A 22,532-nucleotide genomic window follows, 5' to 3' on the forward strand; every position below is an offset into this window, starting at 1 on the left:
TTGTCTGTCCCAGAGTGGAAGAGACTCACACGGCAGAACTGGGGCTTTGGTCTACCACTTCCTGGCCCAGTAGACACTGCTTGTTTTTTCCCCCATCAACCCTTTTGGCTGTGCCTGCACACAGGGTGGGGATGTCTTGTAGAATTTATTGCCACTCCTTGAATAGTTTCCTTTATCACTCACAAGGTCTGTCATTGTAGTGTATAGTGCTGCCTGACCTGGTCTCACCATGAAACCACTGTCCTTTCTGCCTCTGCTGACCCTGAATGCATTTCATCAGTGGGGCCTGTTCTGGAGTCCTTGGTGATTTATAAGCATCTTGTGGCCATTAATAGACACATCTTGGCAGGCTCTCTGTCATAGTATACAGCTCTCATGACCAAAGTGTTCACTGGAATCTGTAGAGTGAAGTTCACATACCCATCCTAATAACCACTCTGTCCTAGTCATAGAATTTCTAATTTCCACTGTCTCCATTTGGAGTAAGTATTGGACTCTGGCCCAAAGTTAGGCTTGTCTTGGTTTTAGCCTCCAAGAGCTTCTGCTTTAAGATGAAATGATAACCCGCAGCCACTTGGCTATCTTATCTTAACAAATATTGTTGATTCTACCATTTATTTTAAGCTCGAAGCTTGTCATTTTTTTTAAAATTTTTTTTTAATGTTTATTTATTTTTGAGACAGAGAGAGACAGAGCATGAACGGGGGAGGGTCACAGAGACAGGGAGACACAGAATCTGAAGCAGGCTCCAGGCTCTGAGCTGTCAGCACAGAGCCCGATGTGGGGCTCGAACCCACGAACCGTGAGATCATGACCTGAGCTGAAGTCGGACGCCCAACCGACTGAGCCACCCAGGCGCTACTGAAGCTTGTCATTTTAAAATTTATTATTTTATTCTTCTCAACACTCCTGTTTTCCATATACATTTGGTAGGTGGGAGCATGGCATTAATTTATTTTAATGGTGTTTGCCTATTTGGGGCTTGTAGTCATTTAAGAAAGCTTTAAGCACAGTATAAACCTGCTGATGTTGGAATTTATGCCTCGTTCATCTTTTCCTGTAACATCTTATAGGAGTGCATTCAACATAGCGGGTGCTTAATAACTATTTAAGTATGGTAACAGCAGTATCGTAGATGGAGTACACCGTGATTCTGACCTACTGCTGGGTTATTTGGAGATTTGAGTGATGTCCTGGATGCTTTCTGGTCCCAGCAGGATGTCAGAGCCATCAGATAACTTGTACCTAGAATCTGAGAAACCCACTCCATTGCTGGATGCCTTGGCACAGGCCCGGTATGTCTTTCGGGCTCTCTGGCTTAAACGTTCAGAAAGTGCTGTAGATTCCGTAAACAATCCTCCATCTACATACTCCAGGGAGAAAGCTATTAGGGTGATTCTGGCCCATAGATGATGGAACACCAGTCTGCACTGAGAATGCTCTTCCATTCTGAGAGTTTGGGGAATAACCTTGCTTTAGGTGGGCTCAGACCTGGGTGGATACTAGAAAGTGTTGCTCTTCAGCATTGTTTCACCTTTACAGTAGACTACAAAGAAGCCTTTACCCTTGTGGTTTTGTTGCCCAGGAATTGCAATACTGGTAGTCTTGGTCAAGCAAGACCATTGTGCTTGGATAGTCCCTTCATTCTAGTCAATAAGTTCAGTGTTTTGGACAAGATGTATCACAGAATCATCCTTGGGGAGTTGACCAGGGCCAGGAAAGTATTGAGGAGAGCAATTAGTAAAGACAGACATTTAAAAATGTAAGTGGTAAGAGAGGCACCTGACTGGCTCAGTTGGTAGAGCATGTGACTCTTTATCTTGGGGTGTGAGGTTGAGCCCCATATTGGCTGTAGAGATTAAAAAAATAAAATCTTAAAAAAAAAGATTTAAAAAATGTCAGTGGCAAGAAATCTGATGAACACAGGATCTTCTGTAATTAAAAAAAAAAGAATACGCATCTCTCTTCCCCCAAATATTCTAAAATTGGTTATTGACAGCACTCCAACTTGCTCTCCACTCCTTCCCTGTTCCCATATACCCCCAAAGACTGAACTAGTCTAAAATCTGGATGCCTTTTCTAAGTTTTAAAAATAGTAGAACAATGCTGCTGTGATCACATAAAGCTATATTTTCACTGTCACCTCTAACTTGTAGTAGTCCTTGGTAATTACATGGTGCTTTCCATCTGTAGGTCTGTAAACACATGATAAATGTTAACTCTTAATTCTCCTAACACCCCTGTAGAGATAGGGAGACATTGCAAGGTGCCTTTTAGCTCGATGTTGGGTCTGGTTTACCTACAGGTTTAGCTCAACGGTTTGGTCTGGTCTCATTGAGGTGTTCTTTCCTGTATGTGGAAGAGCTGGTGAAAGTAACATGTGCTCTTAAGAATGACGTTCTGTGCTGCCAGATGAAAATGCTGAAGTCTCCGGAGAAGCAAGAGGCATAAGCCTCCTGACTTCAGGAAGTGTACACTCTGAGCCTCTACAGTTTCACCAGTTGTTACTGTTTTGATTATGGATTAGATCGCAAGAAGAGTTAGAAAACATTTTGTCTGTTAAAGGATGTAGAACTTTGTTTCTGACATGTAATATCTGCTCCTGACATTTAAAAGGAAAAATTCATCACTTCTTCTTTGGCAGTAATTTTTATGGCTTTTTGTTATTTCTTTTCAAGAGTTATTTCTTCCTAGGATCTGTTTTTTTGTCCTTTTACATCTTGAAGAATGGAATTTCAAATAACCTTGGAATTTACACCAGTGAAATTCAAAAGCTGGGCTGGACTTCAAAAAGCTTTACAGAACCGAACAAAGTAATTATTGTACAGTTTTAAATTTCTTTAGCCATGGCTTTAATATATTGCATCGTTAAGCAAATGATTTCAATTTATTATGCAAATGTAGCAATTATTCCATTAAAAAAATCTGTTAGAAAGATGACCCACTTTGCTTCCGTGGCACAATAAGTAATGTTGAATGTCTCATTTTTGTTTTTTGATTTGCTTATTTTGTCTTTAATGACACCCATGTAAAGTAAAAGTCTTTAAAATGGTAGAATAACGTGATAACATGTCTTCACTGGTAATTTGATACTTGGATATAATGAGTTCATTTGAGAGATTTCATTAAAAACAGCAAGGTGCCTGAATACCAAAGCTGAGATGTTTTTAATCACAGAATTATAGTAATTATACAAATCCCAAGATTTTCATCAGACAGAAAAGGCTTCCAGGGCTAAACATACACTTTAAACTTAGCACTAATAACTGTGTATTGTTCTAAATTATAGGAGAGAGACTCCTTGGGCCAAGGGGAATATTGGAATTGAATTTTTAAGGAAAATTGAGAAACAAACTATTTTGGTAACATAATGGTACATGTAAGAGGCACATCACAAGTGTAATAGAAGAAGAATTCTCTTTGTGCATGAGACGTAGCAGGTGAATATCAGATAAAGTCAATGAGGCTGTTATTGTTTACTATATTGTCAGCATCGAGAGAATGCTAGAAGGAACATCTCTGTCTTCTCCCAGGGGTCCTGAAGTTGCTAATCGACAGGAGTCTTACTTCCAGTCAGTAAATGGGACAGACCACCAGTAAATTAGATGATTATTGACTCAGAATCTGGATTTTCTGGGTTGGATGAAGACTCTGTAAAGAATAATTTTGTCATTGTGGGAATTATTTAAAATGTCAAATTTTTATAAAATGGCCAGGACATAGTACCCTCAGGGAGCTTGCTTTTAAGATAAGTTATATAAAAAGATGCACCTGAGAAGATTTTATAAATATCTCCCTAAGACAGAAAGTTTATTTGATCTATTTTCCACTTACCATTATTTCTCTCTGTTTTCTGGCTCAGATAGATGGGTAGGGGGAGATGAGCAAAGGGGATTGAGGAGGAAGGGAGAACATTGAAGCAGTGTGCTCTGGGGTGTCCACAATGGGTGGAGGAGGAAGGAAGGGAGCCTGGGGGAAATGGAGAAGGCAAGTTAGGTTGGCTTCTCGTTTGTTACAAATGGCTTGGAGTTGAGATGCAGAGCATGTATTCAAATGGAAGGCTCTGCAATCTGTCTGGGTATTCTTGATGATCAGTCAGGACACAGAATTCCTTCTAGGGGCTGGAGCAGAGACATGCCTAGGATTTGAGTCCCGACAAGACAGGTATTTCTGGTCTCTGTTCTCCCAACCTTATCCCTTTCTATGGTAAACTTATCATCCCCTGTCTGCAAGCATGATTGGAGAGTTCGCCGGAACAATGGTCCCAGATTCCATCTTAATATGTTATCATCCACATTTACTATTTGCATATTTCAAGCTCCAGGTTCTTCCCCACCTCCTCATCAGGGAGTTTGAAGACCATTTTGTCAGCTTTCAGCCCTGCCAAGAATGAGTGCACACAGGTGAGAGCATGTAGGCTCACCTTTTGCTTCCATCAGTGCTGGGCGGGCCCTGCCTGCAATTTCAGTTTCATTAAAGTTTCGCTTTTATCATTTTATTTTTCTATTATTCTTATTTTGTAATCTGTATTTAATTTTGAGACAGAGAGAGATGGAGTGTGAGCAGGGGAGGAACAGAGAGAGGGGGAGACACAGAATCCGAAGTAGGCTCCAGTCTCTGAGCAGTCAGCAAAAAGCCCGATGTGGGCTGGAACTCATTAACCTTGAGATCATGACCTGAGCTGAAGTCGGTTGCTCAACCGACTGAGCCACCCAGTCACCCCTAGCTTTTCCCCTTTTAGCCATCAAAATAATATGTGCTACTGCGGGAAATTTATAAGATACAGAAAAATCTAGAGAAGCAAGGAAAATCACCATTAATGCTTTCACTCAGAGGGAATTCACATTTTGCCATATTACCTTCCAGTCTTTTTCCTGCATCTTTTGTTTTTTATGTGCACTCGTCTACAAATGAATGTTTGTATTCTGATTTAGAAACATTTAACGATATTTAATCCCCTGGCATAAACATTTTCTGTAAACCTCATGGGAAGTCTATTGAATGTTGATTGCCGCAGAGAGCATAAAGACGTTACTGTCTTTTAAGAGTTATTGTCATTTGGTCTCTTCCCAGGTCCCCTCTTGTGGTCTGCTGCACATCTGGGAGGCTATGATGGGAATGAGTGTGAAAAGCTGGAGGCTTCACCTAACTCGTTGCTCCTGCCTGGATGATCATCCTTTAGAAGTAGGGAAAGTGCTCCACGCGGTGGCTGACTTCAAGGGACCAGACACATTGTAGAAAGAAATGGATGAAAGCAGCTTGGGGGCTCCAGACACACGCTCCCTGCGGTCTAGTCCAGGGAAGCCCTTCTGAGGCGCCCTGGCATTCTGGAATGTCTCCAGGTCTGGACGCATGGCCAATTCCTGAGTGATGATGGTTCGCCGGGGGTTGCTTGCGTGGGTGTCTCGGGTAGTGCTTTTGCTGGTGCTGCTCTGCTGCGCCGTCTCCGTCCTCTACATGCTGGCCTGCACTCCAAAGGGTGACGAGGAGCAGCTGGGGCTGCCCAGGGCCAACGGCCCCACGGGCAAGGAGGGGTACCAGGCCGCGCTGCAGGAGTGGGAGGAACAGCATCGCAACTACATCAGCAGTCTCAAGAGGCAGATCGCGCAGCTCAAGGAGGAGCTGCAGGAGAGGAGTGAGCGGCTCAAGAACGCGCAGTATCACCCCAGCGACGCTGTGGGCCTGGGGCTGGAGCAGGGCCCCCCAGAGAAAACGCAGGCGGACCTTCTGGCCTTCCTGCACTCCCAGGTGGACAAGGCGGAGGTGCACACCGGCGTCAAGCTGGCCACCGAGTATGCCGCTGTGCCTTTCGATAGCTTCACTCTGCAGAAAGTGTACCAGCTGGAGACGGGCCTGACCCGCCACCCCGAAGAGAAACCCGTGAGGAAAGATAAGCGGGATGAACTGGTGGAAGCCATTGAATCGGCGGTGGAGACCCTGAACGGCCCTGCGGACCACAGCCCCAGTCGGCGCCCCTACTCGGCCTCGGATTTCATAGAAGGTTGGCAAGTTTGTGGATTGGGGTGGGAAGGAGAAGGAAGGGCATCTGGGTCCAGGTACCCAGGCGGGTCACCGTGGTGGGAAGCGGGCGTCTGGCTTTGGCAATGACTGGCAGAGGGTGAGCCACAGCAAAGGCACATAGTGTGGGTTTGTATTTCTCAGAGACGGCCGTTTTACTTACTTTCTCATGAAAGCCATGTTTATTGAGTGGACAGGTTCGTTGTTCCCTGGCAGAAGAAGGGAGTTCTTGTGTTCATTAGGAAGGAAGGAAGGAAGGAAGGAAGGAAAGAAAGAAAAATAGAAACAAAAAATATTGAAACCCAAACAGAGGATGATAGGCAGTTTTAATTGATCTGTTCCCTGGGCCCTTCTCCTGGAGATCTGGCCTGGGTATCAGGCCCATGAACAGGAGAACTGCAAACACGTGGTCTATAGCACTTAACATTTGCCAGACACTGTTCTGGGAACTTTATATTTACTAATTCACTTTTTCTTCTTAATGACCCTATGAGGAGGGATGAAGATTGAGTTCAGATTAATTAAGTAAATCGCCCAAGGTTGTGCAGTTAGCCAGGATTTAAGCCTGGGAAGTCTGATTCCAGAGTCCCCATCCTTAACCACTAGCTTATATTATACAGTCACAGCACATGAAAACTAGTGACATGAATGGCTTAGCTTTTTTTTCATGGGCACAGAACAGCCAAATATTAGTTTGTGTGTGATTGTGTCTACTTCGAGGAGAAATTGGCCTTGTCTAGTTTCTTGGAAGTTTCATTAGTATCTTCTTGCCAACTTTTCCACTGTTACTGGGGCAAAAATCAACTAATAATTTGGGAGAGGAAATAACTTCCGAGGGCATCCACCTCTCCCTCCTGTTTCTGGAGAGAATCTACTTCAACTTCTCAGATGTGTGGCTGTGTCCACTATTACCTTACTCCCAACTTTGGTTATATAACGACCCTCTTGTTGCCTGCAAGCAAGACAGAGTCTGTTTAGTCATATCAAAATGGCTTTCACTGCTATGTATGCCTGTTCTCTTTGGACACTTCCCCATCTTACGATTTTTTTCCACTTTATATGTGAACCATAAACTCATGTAATTTTGGTAATCATTTTCATATACCTAGAGCCAGGTAAAGATATCTTGTACAAGATCAAGCTTTTTGGTCGTCAGGATGTTTTTGTTGTTACTCATTTATATGAGGTATGAAAAATACCTAGCACATTTGGCAGCTAGCAAGTACAAGCACATGCTGGGCACTCAGAATTCAAAATATCATGATGTCGTAGCAGCACATTTTATAGCGCTTTGAAGTTTATGAAATGTTTCCACATACAATATCTTACTGGTGGACCCCCAGGGAAAGTCATAAACATCCTTAAAAAGCAAAATCCTGGTTGCCACTCGCCCTGGAGAATGCCACAAGAGCTGCCCACATACAAAGCACTTTCAAAAGAACTTGGTTATAAGTTAATGCCTGCCATTTGGAATGTTGGCCCTTGTGATTTTTCATATACATTCATATTTGAAACCTCTGCTTTTCTGTGTACAGTGTCTTGATACACAAGGCCTGTTATTCTCAGTCAGCAGTGACATAGGCCCCCTACCCCTGAATTTATTGGCTTTGAGATATGGCTGACTTTCTGTTAGAGACACTGTTATCCTAGCTACCCAGTGTTGCTCACATGTGCAGCACACAGCCTGTGTTTTAAGGCAGATCAACCCACACATACCTTCCAGATTTGGTGAAAGTCTAGTAGGCTGTTTTCTTAGGATGAGTGAATAGACACACACTTTAGATACATTTATACATATTTAACTGTCATAAGTACAATTTATTTCATTTTTTTTGTTCTTACCACAAAAGATTGTGGTGGCAGTCTTTTGTATTCTCAGGAAATAGGGTATTTTGAAAGAATCCACTAGTCCAAGGAAGCTTCAGGAAGGTCGAGTCAAAGTCTACGTATGGAGCAACTTTCAAATAGTGATGTTCCAGAGCAAAGTGGGAATCCTGTTACTGTGAGAATTTGGTCACCAACTGGATGGCCACTTGGTCAGGAGGTTATAATTCATGATTCTAGGATCAGAGTTGTGGCTGGACTGGATTACATTTGAGGACCTTTGTAATCCTGGTTCCTGATTCTTTGATCTACACACAGTCAAGGGGAAAGAAGACAATGGAAAAGGTCTGATTTGAAATCTGTTTTCTATGAGTTAGAACAAGTGATGAGACCTTATAAGGGTGAAATAGGTCTTTGAAGTAACTTATTTGGGTTTCTAAATATAACCGTAGAGAGATTGATTTTGTGTTTGGGGTATCAGTAGTCCAGAAGTTAGAGTGATTTAGTAAAAGACAATGGGAAAATTTTAGGTCTTCCACACTCAGTTCTAAACAAAGGTAACTGATCTGCTGAACCCGGAACGAGAATGGGGATTCTTTGTGTTTAAAGAAATAATAATAAAAACACATGAATGCTTCCAGATGATAACAGTTAGGCAAAGCTTAAAGCTACCTATGAGGCAGGTAGCATGATGACATGAGCACGGGGAGCTGTGTGACTTTGACCAATATATTCAAGCCCCTTAAGACTCGGTTTCCTCCTCTCTCCGAAGAGACTTGGCTTAATGTCCTCCAAGGCCCTACCCAGTCCCAACCTTCTGCAACACGCAAAGCACTGCTTCAACTTCTTTTCTTCTCAGCTTTGCCAAACAACTGTCCCTGGAGGGTACTCTGACATACACTCTCCGAGATGACCAGGACACAACACTGACCCTTTGGGAACCTTGTCTCTGAAAGAAGGAATTAATATAGATTATTTATCAGGTCTGACCTGACCGTGGCCACCTTCTAGGGTGCTGTGAAGCTTGCAGACGGAGAATACCACATTGGTGACTGTATGATCGATATTGATGTAATTATTTTCTGTCTCTAAAACACAGAGAGAACAGCATGTGCCTCCTCTCCCTTTCCCTAGACATTTTGTTGGCGTTGATTATCGCATTGGTTTCTCACATAATAGCATGGATTTTTTTTTATAACTATCTGGGAAAAGAAGTAGAAAAATGTGATCAAATCCTGTGCCTTAGGATGCCTAAATGTTTATCTCCTCAAGTGAACAGAATTTTTTTTTTTGTTTGTGGCTTAGTTATTCCTTCACTATAGGATATCCAGACTCCTATTTAAGTCTTAGTGGCATAACTTTTGGCTTTGACTTCATATTTTTAAGTAGAACTTTTGAACATAAATTTGACATGGTTCCATAAAACAATTTAGCTTTCCAAATTATTCCTCTTTTATAATCCAAACTTCTGAGAATGTGAGTCTGTGTGAGGCAGTCGTGTCTACTGTCTCCATGGGTGGCTCTTCTGTCACTCTCTGCCAGCTTTTGCAGGGTTGGTGGTAGCAAGAGCAGGGTCAGATTTGTGGTGAGGTGGAGCCAAGCCGTGATCTGCAAGAAAGTGAAAATTTTGAGGGCACCTTGAGATGCATTTAAATCAAGGGATATAGAAATTGCTATAAAACCTTAGTAGCTGCCTGTACAGTAAATCCCAACTTCCTGTGCTCAACAGCCAACCCCTTGTGCCTTCTGGGAAGCTAAGGCAAAGAGTGAAGATGCTGAGTTTTTGACTTCCATTGTTTGTGTCTCACTATAAGCTGTAAGGGATACACTGTGACCACTTTGCTAAAGCTGTTTTGGACAAGTCAAATCCATTTCCAAGTCCTGGGTACTTGGAGAGCCAGGTGCTTGGGGCTGTGAGGACAGGAAGTGGGCTCTTAGCATGCATTTTGGTGATATGCTTCTTTGTCAGCAACTTTGTGACTTGGGGTTGAAAAGGTAGGGCAGGCATGCTTTTTCTCTCTCTCAAAATAAATAAGTAAACTTTTTTAAAGTTTACATTGGGTGGGGAGCAAGTGGGAAAGGGGCAAAAAGAGAGGGAAAGGGAGAGAGAGAATCCCAAGCAGGCTCTGTGCTGTCAGCACAGAGCCCAACGCAGGGCTCAAACTCACCAACTGTGAGATCACGACCTGAGCCAAAACCAAGAGTCGGATACCCAATTGACTGAGACACCCAGGTGCCCCTAAATAAACTTAAAAAGGTAAAGGCAGGCATTCAGATGCATTTCTGGGCCTTTTGGGGGGCATCAGGAGGTCTTGGTGCAGAAATAAGGAGAGTTAGGGTGTAGTGGGAGGGAGATTCTGCACAGTGGGGCATCTAACCTGTGTTTGGGGTGTGGGGAGATGTGCTGGCAGACTGGACAGCAGAAGGGCTTCAGGAGCTGAGTTGGGCCTTGGTTCTCAGCCAGCATCTCTAGGGCAGTGAGGGTGTTAGAACTTAGGACAGCCCTTCTGACTGTCTGTCACCTCACTGTGCACTGGAGAGACCATGCTGGCTCACTTTTAAGTTTTGAGCAGTCCTACGTGACACTGGGTTCCTCTGTCACTCACCCTATCCTGTTTGTCCCACTTCCTACCTCAGATACCCTCATTTGTTTGCAGATGCTTTAAGGTCCTTTAAGGAGGGACAAATGCTTTTTATCCTGAAATCATAGATATAAGAGGCTTAAATACAAATAAATGGTTTGAAGCTGCACTTTGAAGCAGGAATTCTTCCTGTGGTGATGGAGGGAAAGTGGACTAGCCTTGGATTCTGCCTGTGGGCAGGGGTCCAGCCTCTCAGCACGACAAGTGGAGGAGCCCCATATGAAACGAAATGCTCTGCTGTCCTAGGATATTTTGAAATTCTTAATAATTTTGGAACAGGGAGCCTATGTTTTCATTTTGCACCAGGCCCTACAAACTAGGTTGTGAGTCCCACTTCCAAGGTCGAGAGGACAGGAGGGAAACATAAAGGAAGAGGGAGATAGAATTAGCAGTGAACTGTGTAGTTGGGTGCCTTTGCTGAGGGTCAGCTCTGTTGATCTTCGGTGCGCTGGGACAGATGGAACCTCTGTGTGACATACATCCTATGTGTACAGAGTATTTTGTCACAAGACTGCAGAAACTGGAAAGGCTGCCGTTTTATTATATTTTTATTGTGCCCATGCAGAGCAGTTTTGTTCCCAAGGGATTTTTTCAGAAGTTGAGGCTGTCACTGTTGTCCTGCCTTATGTTTCCCATTAAGAACAGGCTATAAGAGCACTTGTGACGATGGGGGAAGCCCAGGATGGACAAACTTGGCTTTAGTGGGAGTAGAGAGCAAAGGCTCCATGGAGGGATGGTCTGAACTGGGGCCTCATATAAAGTGGAAAAACGTGCACTGGGGGAGACTAAAGGGAGACGCATGGGTGAGGGGCCCCTTTATGTGAATGTATGGCCAGGGCTGCTGTTCAGATTTCAGCCTGCTCAGCCTCTTTGGGTAGGAAGCAGTGTTTACAGAAAGGATCTGTAGTTTTTTAACCAGACCACTGGCTTATCCCCTGATAGAGTCAAGGGTGAGGTCCTGCACTGAGGCTTAATTAACATGCATGAATAGGACACCTGCTATTTGTGCAGGATGTCCCCAGCTGTTTGGGGAGCTGGAAAAGGAGGATGAAGCTAGGTCTCCCAGCCTGCAGGAACTGATTACGTACATGGGGAGGCAAAACTCTGAGTGACTGGGTGTCCCGCACGGAGTACTCTTGGTACTGTGGGCTTCAGAATTGGTGGCTGGATGCAAGCCAGATGGTCAGGGAAGGAGGCTGGACCTGAAGCTGAGAAGGGGTCACCAGAAAGGGAATGAGATAAGGGAACAGATTGGTATCATGGAGAGGGGTACCAGAAAGCTGACTGACTCCAGAATAGGAGGTCAGTGTAGAGACCAGCCTGGCCAACATGCAGGATCCGAGAGTCACTAGCAGTGGAGTTCACAAGGGTCCTGAGGGCTGGGCATAGGAGTTTAGCTCAATAGGGATCATTTGGACTTGGAGTCAGAAGGTCCATTCTTCCTAGGAGGCAGTGAGCTCAAGCTCAGCTCTTGGGTCCCAAATAGCTCCCCTTCTCTTCCTGCTTTCAGTGGTTCCCAAGTACTTAGACAATTCAGCATCTTGGAGGTCCCTGTGGTCACAGATGGGGACTGCCATGCTCTATCCCAGCTGCTCTTATGTTGGTACACTGGGCACCATGTCTGACATTTCACACACACTAGTTTACTTAATCCTCTCTTCCACCAGACAGTTGGGCATGCTCATTATCTCTATTTTACCTCAAGGTCACTCATCTGGTGGGTGCTGGGGCCAAGGTTCCAGAGCTTCAGATCTTGGCTCCTCACCAGGCTGTGTCTCACCTCTGAGGTCTCTGACCCCAATACACACTCCTCTGGTCCCAGAATGATGTGGGGAAATCTTTTAAAAACATGTCCAAGGTGTCCTACACTGGTGAGTTGTATACAATTGGGAAGAAGTTTTACTAGGAAGAGAAGGAAAAACATGAGCACCTGGGGGAGACAAGCAGAAAGAGACACAGGAAGAAGCAGCTAAAGACAAATCCTTCATGTAACCAAGGGCAGAACTGGCAGTGTCCAGGAGCCTTTAGCACAAAAAACTTTATTTAAGCTGCTCAGACAGGCGCTTCTTCTCAGAATTATTACAACTTTATGGGAAAAGATTTGAAAGAGGAGAGAATATTGAATTCAAAACAACTAGTTGAAAGCCACTGAGGAGCTGTTTGGCATGCTTGTCCGTTCCTAAGAGACAGGGTTTACCTTTTTATTGTATTCTCCAAAACATATGACCTTATGTAGGCAAGCTTGGAGGACCCCACAATCTGATCCCAGCTTATCTCTTCAACTTCATTTCCTGCTGCTCTCTCCTGTGCTTCCTGTCCTACCACCGAATCCTTATTCTCTTGCTCCTGCCCTGGCACTCCTTCCCTGAGCACAGTCCTTCACCAGAAAACCCTGGGCTCCCAACCTCTCCGCCCAGATGTTCCTCTCTGAAATCTGTTCTCATTCTTCCAACTGAAGCTCCTTTTTCCCAAACTAGCCTACTGCATGGTGCTTTCTCCATCTGGTTTTATAGCTCTTCTTTAGATCAGCCTATCTTTACTGACAACTTGTAGCAACAGTTGCAGCCTGAACTGCAATTAGGGAGCCAGCTGCTGGAGCCTGAAAGTCTAACTCCACCAAGGTCTGCCTGCCTGCACGAGGGGAGCCTGGCCTCCTGACTCTCTTTTTACCCCTTGTATGTGACCTACTCCTGGAGGGCCAGAGCCACGCCCCATTCAGCTTTCAGCTCCCACCCAATTGTAGACACTGCACCATCAGTATGTATCAAAGAAATTGCTTTAAACTTTTTGGAATAAAAGTGTATTTGAAATCCTAGGTAACCAGGATACTCACAAATCTGCTCTGCTCTTAAAGTTCCATCGTAAATTAGTTGTTTGGATTAGGGGTATTTTCCATAGAATAATACTGTAAATAGTACTTGGGTTCCTTGGACATACCACAGATCTGATTTAAATTCCAAAATCAAACAAACTGGTGCTTGTTGGAGAGGAGGTTGGGGATGGAGTGGTGGCAAGAGGGGTGAAAGGGAGTGAGAAGTAGGCTTCAAGTTTTGGAATGGGTAAGTCACGATGATGAAAAGTACAGCATAGGGAATATAGCCAATGGTTTGTTTTTTTTAAGTTTATTTATCTTGAGAGAGAAAGAGAGAGAGAGAGAACCCGTGGGGGAGGGACAGATAGAGAGGGGGGGACAGAAGATCTAAAGCAGGCTCTGTGCTAATAGCAGAGTACCCATTGTGGGGCTTGAACTCAAGAACCATGAGATCATGACCTGAGCAGAAGTTGGATGCTTAACTGACTCAGCCACCCAGGTGCCCCTAGTCAATGGTGTTTTAATAGCTTTGTATGGTGACAGATATACTTGTGAGCATAGCATAATGTGTAGACTTGTCAAATCACTGTGTTGTAAGCCTGAAGCTAACACAACAATGTGTGTGAACTATACTTCAATAAAAAAAGGAAGTTACCTTCCCCAATTTTTTAAAATAAATAAATAAAAATAAAATAAAAGCTAAACAAACTCTAAAGAACACAAATGCCAGAGGTGGGAGATAAGCGGGTATGGAGAGTACTTTAGAAAGTTATTTTAATTTTCTAGGCATTACTAGTACCTTCTGAATGTAGCACCTAATGGTAAAGTCATTTTTAAAACCTTTTCAATTTTAAATATTTTAGAATTATAGAAGAGTTACAAAAATAGCAGAGAATTCCTGCATATACCTTTTACCCGGCTTCCCCTGATGCCAACATTTTACGTGATCAGGGTACAATGGTCAGAACAAGGCAGATAACATTGGTACAGGAGTAACAGCTAAATTATCCCTAGGATTTGTCTTGTTTTGTTTTTGTATTTCTTCTTCTACTTGGTTTGTATTCTCTGTACTTCTTAGATCTGTGGTTTGGTGCCTGTCATTCATTTTGGGAAATTCTGAACCAGTGTTTCTTCAAATACTTCTTTGCCCCATTCCTTCTCTTTTCTTCTGGAATTAAATTATGTGTATGTCACACTGCTTGACATTGTCTCTCACCTCTTGGATGTTCTGTTTCTTTGTTTTCATTTTTTTCTCTTTGCGTTACAGTTTGCGTAACTTTTATTGACCCGCCTCAAGTTAACTGATTCTTTCCTCAGCAGAGAGAGGGTTACTCATGAGGCCATCCAGGGCATCCTTTATCTCTATTATTGTATTTTCAAAAATTTCTACATTTCCATTTGATTCTTACAGTTTCCATCTCCCTGCTTGAAATTACCTGGTTGTACACGTTGTCCACTCTTTCCACTTGAGTGTTTAACATATTGATCATAGTTATTTTCAGTTCCTTGTCAGATGGTTCCAGCATCTATGTCATATTTGAGTCTGCTTCTGATGATTGCTTTGTGTCTTGGGTTTTTTCCTCTCTCATAATTTTTGTTGGAAGCCGGACATCTTATATAGCTAATAGAAACTGAGGTACTGTTTTTCCCTGGAAATGGCACACTTTTCCTTCTCCTAGGCCTTTAGTGTGTGTGTGTATGTGTGTGTGGGGGAAGTTAATCAAGTTAGGAGTTGGGCTGGGCTTGAGGTTTGTTGTTGCTGTGGTTACCCCAGAACACCACAGCCTTCAGATTTCTTTAGAGATACCTTGTGTTGGAGGTGGAGGTGGTTTTGCCTGAGCATTCTCTGCTCAGCCCTGCAGTTTAGATCTTCCCTTTTCATCTCAGAGAAGGTCTTTTGGCATTTCTCTCCTGTCCCATCCCAGAGGTTCTGCTACTTGTTATTCAGGCTTGTTGGCTTGGCCCTGCAGGGCACTGGTGGTGGGGTGGGGTGGTCCCTGGTGTTCTGACTGAATCTTACACATGCACCATGTCCTAGGTCTTGAGGTGTTCTCCTGATCCAGCTCCAGGGGTAAGGCTTTTTACTTCTCCCTTCCCCTAGCTACAGTGCGTTTCACCAGCTCCCTGAGGGTGAGAATGTTTGTTGCCCTTTCCCCACCAATAAGCTTTTGTTCCACAGAGAGGAGGCAGCAGAGAATGATGCAGGAGGAGTTTCTTGCCCCTTCCCACATGGATGCTGCCCTCTCCCCTGGGCCTGCACCACATAAACTCACTCTTTCTTTATTTCTTTCTTGCTTTCTTGCTTTTCTTTCTTTCTTTCTTTCTTTCTTTCTTTCTTTCTTTCTTTCTCTTCTTTCTTTCTTTCTTTCTTTCTTTCTTTCTTTCTTTCTTCCTTCCTTCCTTCCTTCCCTTCTCTTTTTTCTTCCTTTGCTAAAATTGAAGTATAATTGGTGTACAATATCCTATTAGTTTCAGGTGTACATACATTACAAAACGATCCTGTCACCATAAAGTTATACAATATAATTGACTATATTCCCTATGCTATATGTTACATCCCTGTGATTTATTTATTTTATAACTGGAAGTTTGTACCTCTTAATCCCCTTCATCTATTTTGCCTGCCTCCCCACTCTGGGAGCCAATAGTTTGTTTCCTGTGTGTATGAGTATTTCTGTTTGGTTTGTTCATTTATTTTGTTTTTTAGATTCCTCATATAAGTGAAATTACATGGTATTTATCTTTCTCTGACATTTCATTTAGCATAATACCCTCTATGTCTACCTATGTTGTCAAAAATAGCAAGATTTCGTTCTATATATATTATGTATATATGCCATATTTTCTTTATCTGTTCATCTATTAATAGACACGTAGGTTGTTTCCATCTTTTGGTTACTGTAAATAAGGCTGCAGTGAACATAGGGGAGCATATATATCTCTTTGGTGGTTTTATTTTCTTTAGAAGTATAATTACTGGATTGTATGGTAGTTCTGTTTTTAATTTTTTTAGGAGCCTTCATACTGTTTTCCATGGTGGCTGCACCCATATATGTTACTACCAGGAGTGTTCAAGGGTTCCCTTTCTCTACATCCCGGCCAACACTTGTTATTTTTATCTTTTTGATAATCACCAACCTGACAGATGTGAGGTGATATCTCATTGTGGTTTTGATTTGCATTTCCCTGATGACTAGTGATACTGAAAATCTTTTCATGTGCTTGTTGGCCATCTGTATGTCTTCCTTGGAAAAATATCTGTCAGGTTCTCTGCTTATTGTTTAATCAGGTTTTTTGTTTTTTGATATTAAGTTGTATAAGTTCTTTATATATTTTGGGTATGAACTTCTTATTGGATATATGATTTGCAAATATATTCTCCCATTCAGTAGGTTGCATTTTCATTTTGTTGATGATTTCTTTCACTGTGCAAAATCTTTTTAGTTTGATATCATTGCATTTGTTTATTTTAGTCTTTGTTGCCCTTACCTGAGGAGACTGGTCCAAAAAAATATTGTGTAAGACTGATGTCAAAGAGTTTACTACCTATGTTTTCTTCTGGGAGTTTCATGTTTTCAAGGTTTTACATTCAAGTATTTAATCCATTTTGAATTTATTTTTGTACCAGGTATCAGATAATGTTCCAGTTGCATTCTTTTGTATGTAGATGTCCAGTTTTTCCAACACTATTTATTGAAGAGAATGTGTTTTCCACATTGTATATTCTTGCCTCCTTTGTCATAGATTAATTGGCCATATATGTGTGGTTTATTTCTCTGCTCTCTTTTCTGTTCCATTGATCTATATGTCTGCTTTTGTGCCAGTACCACACTGTTTTGATTACTATAGATTTGTAGTATAGTTTGTAATCAGGAAGTGTGATACTTCCAGCTTTGTTCTTCTTTCTCAAGGTTGCTTTGGTTATTTGGGGTCTTTCGTGGTTCCACACAAATTTTACAATTATTTGTTTTAGTTCTGTGAAAAATGCCATTCGTATTTTGATGGAGATTGCATCGAATCTGTAGATTTCTTTGGGTAGTATGGACATTTTAAAAACATTAGTTCTTCCAATCTATGAACATAGAATATATTTCCATTTATTTATGTCATCTTCAATTTTTTTCATTAATATCTTATAGTTTTCAGAATACAGATTTTTAATCTTCTGATTAAATTTATTCCCAAGTTTATTTATTCTTTCTTATTGTGTTTTTTCTTTATTTCTCTTTCTTTTTATTTTATTTTATTTTTATTTTATTTTTTTTTAATTTACATCCAAGTTAGTTAGCATATAGTGCAACAACAATTTCAGGAGTAGATTCTTTAATTTCTCTTTCTGATGGCTCTTTATTAGTGTATAGAAATGCAACTGATTTATGTATGTTAATTTTGTAATTTTACTAAATTCATTTATTAGTTCTAATAGATTTTTTGGTAGAGTCTTCAGAGTTTTCTATATAAAGAATCATGTCATCTGCAATAGTAGCAATTATACTTCTTCCTTTTCAATTTGGATGCTTTTTATTTATTTTTCTTGCCTAATTGCTGTGGCTAGGACTTTCAATATGATGTAGAACAGAAGTGGTGAGAGTGGGTTTCCTTGTCTTATTCCTGGTCTTAGAGGAGAAGCTTTCCAGTTTTTACCAGAGTATGATGTTAGCTGTGGGTTTGTCATATATGGTCTTTATTATGTTGAGGTATGTTCCTTCTGTACCCATTTTGTTGAGAATTATTTTTCTGTTTATTTATTCATTTTTTTATTTTTGAGAGAGAGAGAGGGAGACAGAATGTGAGCAGGGGAGGGGCAGAGAGAGAGGGAGACACAGAATCCGAAGCAGGCTCCAGGCTCTGAGCTGTCAGTACAGAGCCTGACATGGGGCTCAAACTCACAAACCATGAGATCATGACCTGAGCCAAAGTCGACACTTAACCAACTGAGCCACCCAGGCACCCCGAGAGTTATTTTTCATAAGTGGGTGTTGAATTTTGTCAAATGCTTTTTCTGCATCTATTGAGATGATCATATGGTTTTTATCCTTCATTTTCTTAACGTGGTGTATCATATTGATTGATTTGCAAATATTGAACCTTCACTGCATCACTGGACTAAATCCCACTTGAACGATGTGTATGATCCTTTTAATGTATTATTGAATTTGCTAATATTTTGTTGAAGATTTTTGTATCTATGTTCATCAGGGATATTGGCTTATAATTTTCTTTCTTTTTTATGGTGTTCTTATCTAGTTTTGGAATCAGAGTAATGTTGGCCTCACAAAATGAGTTTGGAAGCATTCCTTCCTGTTCAATTTTTTTTTTGTAATGATTTGAGAAGGACAGGTACTAATTATTCTTTAAATGTTTGGTAGAGTTCATTTGTGAAGCCATCTGGTCCTGGACTTTTGTTTGGGGGAGTTTTTAAATTACTGATTCAGTTTCATTACTTGTAATTGGCCTATTCAGAATTTCTAGTTATTTGTGATTCAGTATTAGAAGGTTATGTGTTTCTAGGAGTTTATCCACTTTTTCTAGGTTTTTTCAATTTGTTGGCATATAATTGTTGGTAGTAGTCTCATGATCCTTTGTATTTCTGTGGTGTCAGTTGTAACCTCCTCTTTCACTTCTGATTTTATTTATTTTGGCTATCTTTATCTTGATATGTTTATTAATTTCATCATTACAGATAACCAGCTTTTAGTTTCATTGATGATTTATGGTTGTTTTTTTTTTTTTTTTAGTCTCTATTTTACTTATTTCCACTCTGATATTTATTATATCCTTCCTTCTACTGAACTTGGGCTTTGTTTGTTGTCCATATGGATACTTTAAGGCTCTGATTTTTCCTTGAGTACTCAATGCTGTTCATGGAGAAAGAGCCTGCAAGAGAGTACAGACTTCTCCACTGTTTGAACCCCAGTGGCTTCCCTCTTTTGCCAGTCTACTCTTAGCCTCCATCATTCTGTTAATTTCTTTTTACCAGTGTTGGTTGCATCTACCCTAATAAATGAGTGCTCAGGTTTCTTCTCCACCTGTGGGATTCTGGCCTCTCCTTAGATTTTAGGCCAGCTGTTTATTCTGTGAACTTTGCTCTCCACTCAATCAAAAAAGTCTCACATTTGAAATTAGCTCTGTTTTCATTATAAGTGATGCTGCTTCAAGCTCATTATATCCTGGAGTGGAAGCAGAAGTGTGAAACCACTTCTTAAAATAATTTAAAACCTATTGATTACTTCTGTTTCTCTACAAATCAGTAATCTCTCCTCAAATCTAGTTTCAACCATCATACACAATCCAACAGTTTAAAAGAACTTAATTATCTTGATTTTTTGGAGTGAGAATGTTGTGATAACATCCCAAATCTGGAAATCCATTATTGGAAGATTTACTTTGAGTGAAAACCTTGAATTCTTTGATCTCTTTTCTGTGGCCAACCATCAAAGAAATGGCATTGTTGCTTAAAACCCTGTCTTGTACCATATAACTATTCCTTATTTGAATTTTAATGTGTTTTAGTTTTTTTTAAGTTTTATTTATTTATTTATTTATTTAGCACGTGAGCAAGTGGGGGAGGGGCAGAGAGAGAAGGAGAGAGAGAGAATCCCAAGCAGTCTCCTTGCTGACAGTGTAGAGCCTGATGCAGGGCTTAAAGTCACAAACTGTGAGATTGTGACCTGACCTGAAACTAAGACTTGGACACTTAACTGACTGAGCCACCCAGGTGCCCCTAAATTTTAATGTTTAAGTGTTGGATACCTGGATTTTTTTCCTCAAATGTATTATCATGAGAAGTGTAATTATTCTTATTGTGACAATTTGTAACTTACAAATACACTTCCTCAAACTGGTGGTATTGAGGAACCCCAGCTCACTGCCAGAGTTTGGGTTTATTATTTTCCATCCATTTCTTCCTTTTCCCTTAGTCTAGAATCCCTATTATCCTCATACCGGTGTTGATGTCAGTCCTATGGCAACAGGATTGGGGGAGTTAATAGGGTAGTAGAGGGAATGGAAAGTTACTATCTTGTTCTCACCTCAAATACCCACAATTTTCCTGCATTTCCCCTTCCCCCTGCAGGCCTGGAGACACATTGGTGGTTGAAATGTCCACACCAGCTGCCCCATTTCTTTACACTACCCACACAAACCCTCAGCTTAGGAAATAAGCCAAGGCTTTAAAACCCCATGAGGCTATGCCTTACCTCTGAATCCTGTCATGATCCTTCCTCTGGGGCTCTGTGCCAGGCAATCACCTCTGCTTCCTTCCTTCCCTGCATCTATCCTCCAGATCTGGAACCTGTGCCCTAACCAGTGACTTAGAGCTCCCTCATCTCCAGTCCTCACCTGTTCTATGGGGGAGGGATAGTCCCTTGTCCTATTCAAAATGTCATTCTGACTTTTGAAGTTATAGACATGAATGGATTTCACAGTTATGTGCTCAGGCTGATTTATATAGCACGATAAATGCTATACCACAGGCACATACTGGGTGAAAGAGGTTTTTGTGGGCTGGTGTGAGAACTTAACCACAACATGTCATATTGTTATTGTGCCTTCTGAGTGACTTACGCTTTTGAGCCTAACCTACTTGTAAATACAGGACTACCCTCTGTATTTTCTTTGCATTGTGAATGTTGCTGTCAGTGATAGCCAGTGTTTTTTTGCACTGAAAGTCAGAATCTGTCTGATTTATCCAGGGAAAGGGAGCATGTGGATGGCAGTGATGAGATTATTTTGACTGTAAGCAAGAGATAGGGTCTATGAAGTCTCTTTCCTTTCTCCCTCTGTGTCCATTGAGGTTTCTGATCAGAAGTCAGTATCCACAGAGAGATATAGCCTTGTTCTTTTTCATATTGGAGGATCTGCTAGGCCTTCTGTCCAGATGACTTTACTCTCAGTATAGGACATGTAGGAGCTGACGTGGGAGTGGGGGAAACACCAAGAATGGTCCATCATGGAAATGCTTGCTGAAATCCTACCTGGCTCTCTTTCTGTCCTCAGCTTGCTGTTTTTGCTGTGGACACAGATGAAGAGAAGGAATAGACCTTTCCAACCTTGGAGGGTGCTGTTTGGTTTATCAATTGGTATGGAAAATACAATTCTTAGAGATGACTTCATCTGAAGGTTTTTTAAGGGAGGATACTGATGGTAGAAAACAGAGCCAAGAGGGTATTAAATTGCAGGAGGAGGCAATTAGGTTAAGCACTACTTAAAACTTCATAGCTTGTTAAATGTAGGAACAGATGGGTAATGGGAGACAATAGACATATGCTTTGAGTTTTTTAAAGACCTGGCTATTCTGTGGTCTTCTCATTCATTGCACATGCCCTATGCATCAGGCATTGTCAGTGCTGGGGGAAGACAAAGTTACACACATAGTCCCTATCCCCTTGTGAGCCCCATGGTCTAGTGGGAGGGATTCCCACTACACAGGTGATAACAGCAGAGTCACACCTTAAACAGGTTGGACAAGTGGGAGAGAATTGGCCATAGGTTGGCATGGTAAGAAGGCATCAAAGGGAAGGCTACCCTTAAACAGGGTTGATTTTGTTCCTTTTTAAACAGGGTTTTGAATGATGAGTAAGAATTGGTTCAGGCCAAGGTGTGTATGTGCTGTGGGGAGAAAAGAATTTTGGACAGCAGGAGTAACATGGGAAAAACACGGAAGCTTGTAAAAGCTTTGTCGACTCAGGCAACAACAGGTAATCAGGTAATTCTGGAGAGTTCAGCAGAAACCTGATAAGTCTAGGTGGGAAAAGAAGGCATGATGAGAGGAAGACCCAGAAGAACTAGGCAGGGCCACAATTATAAAGGGTTTTATATGCTAAGGGTTTATAGTTTACCCTACAGGGGATATGGAACTATTGACTTTTTGTTTTAATTTTTTTTAATGTTTATTTATTTTTGAGAGAGAGAGACAGAGTGCAAGCAGGGGAGGGGCAGAGAGAGAGAGAGGAAGACACAGAATCCGAAGCAGACTCCAGGCTCTGAGCTGTCAACACAGAGCCCAATGCGGGGCTCGAACTCACAAACCATGAGATCATGACCTGAGCCGAAGTTGGATGCTTAACTTAACTAACTGAATCACTCAGGCACCCTGGCACTATTGTCTTTTTAAAAAAATTTTTTTTGGGGCGCCTGGGTGGCGCAGTCGGTTAAGCGTCCGACTTCAGCCAGGTCACGATCTCGCGGTCCGTGAGTTCGAGCCCCGCGTCAGGCTCTGTGCTGACTGCTCAGAG

At 41.8% G+C, this 22,532-nt stretch overlaps 1 protein-coding gene across 18 annotated transcripts in view; it reads left to right on the plus strand.

Moving 5' to 3' along the window:
- The window catches only part of CSGALNACT1 (chondroitin sulfate N-acetylgalactosaminyltransferase 1), a 341,791-nt gene that overhangs the window by 243,472 nt on the left and 75,787 nt on the right, over positions 1-22,532 (plus strand). For 16 of the 18 annotated variants that reach the window (XM_078445488.1, XM_060653383.3, XM_060653386.3 and 13 more), the window contains one exon: positions 5,074-6,001. In XM_078445488.1, coding sequence (XP_078301614.1) covers positions 5,371-6,001 — 631 coding nt within the window. In that variant the 5' untranslated portion in view covers positions 5,074-5,370. Of the gene's footprint in view, positions 1-2,678; positions 2,814-5,073; positions 6,002-22,532 lie in introns of all 18 variants that reach the window. The other 2 variants (XM_060653390.2, XM_060653391.2) reach the window with 1 other exon arrangement.

This window comes from Panthera onca, chromosome B1 (genome assembly GCF_046562875.1).
Source record: "Panthera onca isolate mPanOnc1 chromosome B1, mPanOnc1 haplotype 2, whole genome shotgun sequence".
NCBI classification, from domain to species: Eukaryota; Metazoa; Chordata; class Mammalia; order Carnivora; family Felidae; genus Panthera; species Panthera onca.